Source organism: Penicillium canescens (assembly GCF_028828765.1).
Source record: "Penicillium canescens strain IBT 15451 chromosome Unknown utg000010l_segment0_segment0, whole genome shotgun sequence".
NCBI classification, from domain to species: domain Eukaryota; kingdom Fungi; phylum Ascomycota; class Eurotiomycetes; order Eurotiales; family Aspergillaceae; genus Penicillium; species Penicillium canescens.
In genome coordinates, this window is record NW_026703972.1 from 809,447 (window position 1) to 816,005 (window position 6,559).

General features: G+C 50.1%; 1 protein-coding gene across 1 annotated transcript; it reads left to right on the plus strand.

The window, feature by feature from the left end:
- Positions 1–4,478: 4,478 nt before the first annotated feature.
- Positions 4,479–5,216, plus strand: N7446_012229 (uncharacterized protein; the record flags this gene model as incomplete). The annotated part of the gene is made up of 1 exon (XM_058520971.1): positions 4,479–5,216. One exon carries the CDS (start codon positions 4,479–4,481, stop codon positions 5,214–5,216), a length of 738 nt encoding a protein of 245 aa, XP_058366337.1.
- Positions 5,217–6,559: the final 1,343 nt, after the last annotated feature.

A 6,559-nucleotide genomic window follows, 5' to 3' on the forward strand; every position in this document is an offset into this window, starting at 1 on the left:
ACCGTGAGCCACTCCCCGAAGTCAAACCACTCATCGACATATTTCCTGGTGTCTCCGCCGCCCTTCTTACTCGCGTCTTTGAGAGGAAGTTGAAGGCGACTGAACTCATACGCTTCAAAGAGAAGTCAGTCACCGAGCTAGATCAGGAGGACAGAGTCTTCAAGATGAACGAGTTGGGAGGCACAGTAGGCTTCAAGAAGGCAGCAGCGTCTTAAGGACTGGGGCCCCAATCCTCAAATATGGACGACCTGCTTTCTTGCCTATCTGGCCGTTGTAGGATATCTCTTCGGCGAAAAACACCCTAAAGCAGTTCCCAATCTACTCATGTTTATGAGGCAGATCCTGGACTTCGCTCAGACTTATCAGTGGTCGGAAGCAGTCCTCCGACTTGCTCTTAATTTCCACCAATACATGATGGATAAAGGAGAGTTATCGACGGACAACTACCTGGTCACAGGCCCATTTCGCGAGAAATACCTCCGCCACAATCTCACCCTGTCTGCAAAGACACCAACAAACCCTCCAACCCGGCCTCGTCAAGCTAGGAATACCAGATCTTCGAATAATGAGACAGAAGTTTGCGATAAGTTCAATACGACAGGGTGCTCCTGGGAAGGCTGTAAGAGACGTCATGAGTGCACGGCATGTGGGCTAAGCGAGCATGGCGCCTCCTCCTGCCGCAAGAAGAAATAGCAAGTGACAGCCCTTGGGAACTGCACTAGTGACACCGACAACGTTGTTCTCAATCCCCTATCCCTAAGCCTCATACCACAGGGGCAACCGCCCAGACCAAACACTGCTGTTCAATACCCCGTTTTCAACCCAGAGCTCCCAAGGCTACAGTCCTCTCCGTCGCCACTGCATGCGAAAGGCTGGAGCAATCTTCTACGCTACTACCCGGGCGATCTCGGGTCCACTATCGCTGGCATTCTGACCTACGGTGTTCAGGTCGGCTATAGGGGCAAGAAGCAGTTTCGCTATTCCTCCAACCATCACATACATGAACCCGGCATGATCACGGCCAAACTAGCAGAGGATCTCAGCCTCGGTCGTGTTAGACTAGCCTCTAGGCCCTCCTTCGTTTCACCGCTTGGGTTAGTCCCTAAGCACGACGGGGGATGGCGCCGCATCCATGATCTATCCTGGCCCCCTGGACAGGGCCTTAACCAGGGCATACCGGACTCCTGGTCTACTATCGAATACATGACAATCGATGACATATACGAACAGGTCATACAAGCTGGCCCAGGTTGCACAATAATCAAGAGGGACATCAAGGACGCCTTCCGAATAGTCCCCGTTGCCGAGGATAACCAGCACCTCCTTGCCTTCCAGTGGACCGATTCCACTTATGTCGAATGCTGCCTCCCCTTTGGCCTCGCAACGGCCCCGTTTCTCTTCAACCTCTTCGCCGAGGCACTCCATTGGATACTCCAATGCCTCCTCCCTGCATTCCATATCAATCATTACCTAGATGACTTCATCACAATTACTCAGTCTCCCTCAGTGTCCGACCCCACGGGTCTTTTTGATGAGGTTTATAACAGAGTCACCGACTATCTACGTATTCCTCGCAATACACAAAAGGACCAGCAAGGGACCTGTGTTACAGTCCTAGGTATCCAGATCGACTCTATTGCAATGGAAGCTCGTCTGCCGCCAGAAAAGTTGTGCCGCGCCACATTGGACGCCGCAGCTGCCCTGAACGCAGCGAATATCTCCCTCAAGCAAGCAGAGCGCCTCACAGGCTTATTAGCCTTTTGTTCAAGAGTTGTCCGACTTGGAAGAACAAGATTACAGTCTCTATACACCTTCCAAGCCGCTTTCCCACATGGGAGTAGTGCGCGCCGCCGTATCCCTTACGAGATACGTGACGATTTGGAATGGTGGAGGGACTCCTTGTCTCTCTTCAACGGCGTACTCCTAATTGACCCCTGCCGCCGCCCCATCACGCATCTCTACACAGATGCCTCTAGTATAGGCCAGGGGCTCTTCTTCTTCTCATCCCAGTCTACATTAGACTGCTGGCTGGCCCATTGTCACCAGCTTCATCCAAGCAATGCTGCCACATTGGCCCTTGCTGAAGACGCACATGCGCACATCAATACCAACGAAGTAGACGCTATTCTACAAGGCTTCCTACTCTTCAGCCACCATTGGCTCCATCATACTCTCGTTATCCACACGGATAGCTCCACAGCGCACACGGGACTCAAGAAAGGCTTTCTTCATGGTCCGCCTAACGCACCTCTGAAGAGCCTGCTTATCCTAGCGGCGGCGAGAGACATCCACATCGTGCCACACTGGCTCCCCTCCGGGGAAAATACATTAGCAGACGCGCTCTCACGTAACAATCTTGAAGACATTGCTAACATTTGTCCCCATTGGCAGGACCTCTCGGTATTGAACCGCCCGCGTGGTTCTCTTCACGAGCTCCTCAGCTCAATGCCGGCCACCTAAAACTGCTCTGGAACGGACTCAGCGCCAACACCCGTTCCGTTTACCTCTCCGTTCAGCGCAGCTACGAAAAGCACTGCGCGCTACAAAATTTCTCCGCATGGCCAGTGTCAAGACATTCATTAACCTCATGGCTAAGCTCACGACTCCTTGGTAACGCCAGCCAAAAGGCCGTCAAGCCTGACACCGCACTCGCCGACCTAGCCGCTCTCCGAGCCTACCATATCGATAATTTCCTTGACGATAAACTCTTCGATAACAAGCATTTTCGACGTCTCATAGACGGTGCGAGAAGACTCAACCCCATCACAAAAGTACGGGTCAGAAAACCTATTTCGCGTGACACTATTACGAAACTATCCGCGGGCCTCGCCGCACTCCCGTCACGGCCCTTGGAGATGTCTGCGAACCTTCTAGACGACTTGAACTTCGCAATCGCGTGCCAGGTAGCATTGTCTGGATTCCTCCGCCTCGGAGAATTCACCTACAAGACTGAAGACCTTAGCACACATTCTATCTTCTCAGCCACAAAGTTAACTCGCTCCGACGTCGGATTCTCTTCCTCGTTAGACCACGCACAACTCACACTCAAGCGCAGTAAGACGGACCGCCGCCACGAAGGGGTGCAAATTATTCTTGCAAGGACGGGAGACGGCGCTTGCCCATTTGATGCCCTTCAGAAGCTGCTACTTCTCGATCCCCGAGGGCCCGACGCCCCATTGTTCTCCTTCCACAGAAGACCATTCAGTCGCAACAACTTCCTCTCGACCTTATCTACTAAGCTAAGAGCGCTTGGACTACGGACAGAGGGCTACTCGGGTCACAGTTTTCGGAAGGGCGCAGCTCAGCATGCGCACGATAGTGGGATACTCGACGACCAGATTCAGATGCTAGGGAGATGGACCTCAGAGTCTTTCAGGGTGTATTTTACGGCGAACGCGTCAGTTTTGTACAAGCTCAATCACCAGTTCCAGACAGGCTCGCCGGCCCCGCTGTCTCTGCTGCTTCCACCACCGTCCCCTCCACCATCCTAGTTTGGCCGGGTCATTTGGGCCCTATCTGACGCTACGGTCTGCGACCGCAGCGACAGGTGACCCGTTATGGCCAAACTACACTCTTCTTGCTCCTCTTGACTGCGTGAGGTCACCAATAAAAGTATACCTAGAAGAGCATAGACATGTGGAACCTTTTCGTCAAAATGTAAGAGAAACAAGAAACGTGGCACTATCATTTAATGCCTATTAACTATAATAGTCCAGGACTTCTCGGCGTTATAAGGTCGTTGACGCCACGGTTATGGTCACCTTAATGAAGCGAGGCTAGCTGAGGTCAGGTCTGGCAATAAAATCGGCAGCGGTTACGTTTAGCTCAGTGTTCGACACATGAAACCCCGTCAGAAATTCTGTACCTTCGGCGGGGCGGGTGTACTCGAAACTCAATGCGGCTATGGCCGGAATGCTAGAATATCAGGGCTTTTAACTACCTACTACCCTGTAAACTTCAACGGAAACTGTATCTCCGGCGTGCATTCGTAGTATGTTTCGCAGATCACACGCGGCAACAAAAAAGCCCAGTTGCTCATCTTTCTCCTGTTTCATACAGACCGGCAAGGTAGTGACCCACTCTAATTCATTTATATTTCTGTGAAATGGCCCCCGAATTTGTGTAAATACTTCAAGTCCACAAGGTACAGATTTTGATTGCCGCTCTTACTGTCTCTGTTAAAGCCCTCACGTGCTGGAAATCTGTTCATAGGACTAGCAGGTCCCCCAGTGCTAATGGATTACGAAGCTAGTGAGAGACATATAGCTTGGATATTTGAGACGCTATCTCCGTCACTTATTGCCAACTCACCGGTGAGTTTGATACACCCATTGTATCCTATTCCCAGAACTGATTGGCATGGCAAGGATCTCCTTGGGCATTTTCGCGGGTTTGTGTTCCGATGCACGGAAAACGAACGACACGTCCTCTTTACCTCGCCATCATATCAAGAAGCAGCAGCTACCAGGGCCTTAGAAATGGAAAACCCTGAGGAAGCGAATCAGCAAGGGTCTTCCGTTGATATCACTGCGTTCATAGCTGAAGCGCCATCAAACACTGCTGTTGTTAGTTTGGATCAATGGAGCTGTTTCCCTTTCACTCTGGGGGGACTAGAGTCATCCGATCATCCGCAGGTTACTTCTCACCCGGCTCAATCAATTCTATCCTCAACAGACGGAATGGCTGAGACTGGCTCTCCCGGAGCAGCCTATGACCTTCCAGAGAAGCATGCAACTGCAGGGGCTTTCTTTATGACCAGAATGGGGTCTCGAAACACCAGGGCAATTTACCTGGCCCGAGCGCTCCAGGGCTTAATCGGGGCCATGGAACTCGATGGAGAAAGATACGTGAACCTTTGGTCATCTCGGGAAACGATTTTTTCAGGTTCTGGCACAGGTCCAGTCGCTCGCTTCCGGCGATTGTTCCATGCTCTGCTTCAAGTGAGGCGTGGTCGCGATGATTATGACTGTGCAAGTCGACTCTGTCACATATTCTTGGAGCACGATCTTGAGCAGCTGGAGAAATCTGGTCACCTCCGCGTATCCCGTGGGCGTGGCAGAAAATCTGCAGCTCTATCAATGCAGGCAGCAAGCATATCAGCTTCGGTGGAAGCCGTGAAAACGGATCGCAAGGCTGGCCGGAGATACATGCAAGTTCTAATGGATGCTGGGCCAGGGCTTTTACTCATGCTTGGTAGCCAGGTAAACACAGTGTAAGTCTGTTACTCTGCCTTCCATCCCAATGTTGGAATCTGACTTCAGAGGTGGAAACAGGTGGGAAAGGAGCACAGCAAGAAATATCCGAACGTTTCTCGTGGGGTGGTGCAGCTTGCCCAAATGACAGAAGCCGTAAGAAAATCAAGGATTGGAAAAGCGTGATTAGCTGCATGGTGGGCTAATAATTTGAAGAAATTGATAAGATCGGATTGAATGGAGAATGAAACAAAAGGTTCCTCGTGCAGATATATATACTAGAGGGCAGCTGGGTTCCTGAGAACAGAGGGTCTTAATACGGGTCAGCAGGTTCAATGCTGGTTCTCCTGTTAGAATGGGGTTCCGAAAATGTGCTTATCCTACCGGAAAGCGCGTCGATACCTGACTGACCCCCGCTAGTGATTGCACTACAAAAGTTTGCTGCGGAGGTGGCCAAATATCGTCTTGACTCAAGTCATCTTTGTCAGACCGTATTACTATAAGGAATTCCCGTGACTGGCTGGATGCGATAGCGTATTGCCCTGAACAGGGGTCGCGAGCCGGGAGTGCCGGCTTGGAAGGATTTGACGGTGCAAAATGCCCTCTTAAATGCTTGCCAAGAGGTGGACGTCCGTAAAAAAGCTCGGACAAGATTTGACACTACTGGCCATGCCGCCGAATTTACGAGTTGCAGAATAAAATTTTTCTCAAGGTCGGAAGGTGTTTAAGCTCCATTGAGAAGGCGTGATGAGGGGTACAGTCCAGTGTTGCAGTCTTTAGCGATCTGCACACGGTACGGAAGAGGTAGGCAAGTCTTCACGCAAAGCGACCTACAGCCAATAGCCTGTAAACGGATATGACGGATCCTTTCCGATCTATTTCTTTGCGAAAGTTGGTATCCTTGACTGTCTATAATCGAAAGGAGCACTAAGCTGAAAGTCTGAATTATTTATATAAAAAGGACGCACTTTCTTTTTTACAAACCCATAACATCTTTACAACTTTCAACAACCCATCCTACAATTTCAGAAAATGCTTCCAAGATTGATTATTTTATTCGGCGTTCTCTTTGCCAGCAGCCATGCACAGTTATGCCGTACTTGTACTGTAGAACAAGATGGCTCGTATGTTATTCCCCGAATGTCTCGATATAACGTTTACTGATAATCCTCGAAGATGCGTTAGTTGAGTCACAAATATCTTCTAATCCTTCTTACTAAATTATTGCCTTAGGATAGTACTTGCCAGCCTGACCAAGTTGTGGCTTGTGAGACACAGTGTCTTCATGGCAATGTAAGTTTGATCTTTATTAAATAAGAAATAATACTAAATTCAAACAGTGTAATAAGCAACGCTTGGATGGGTAA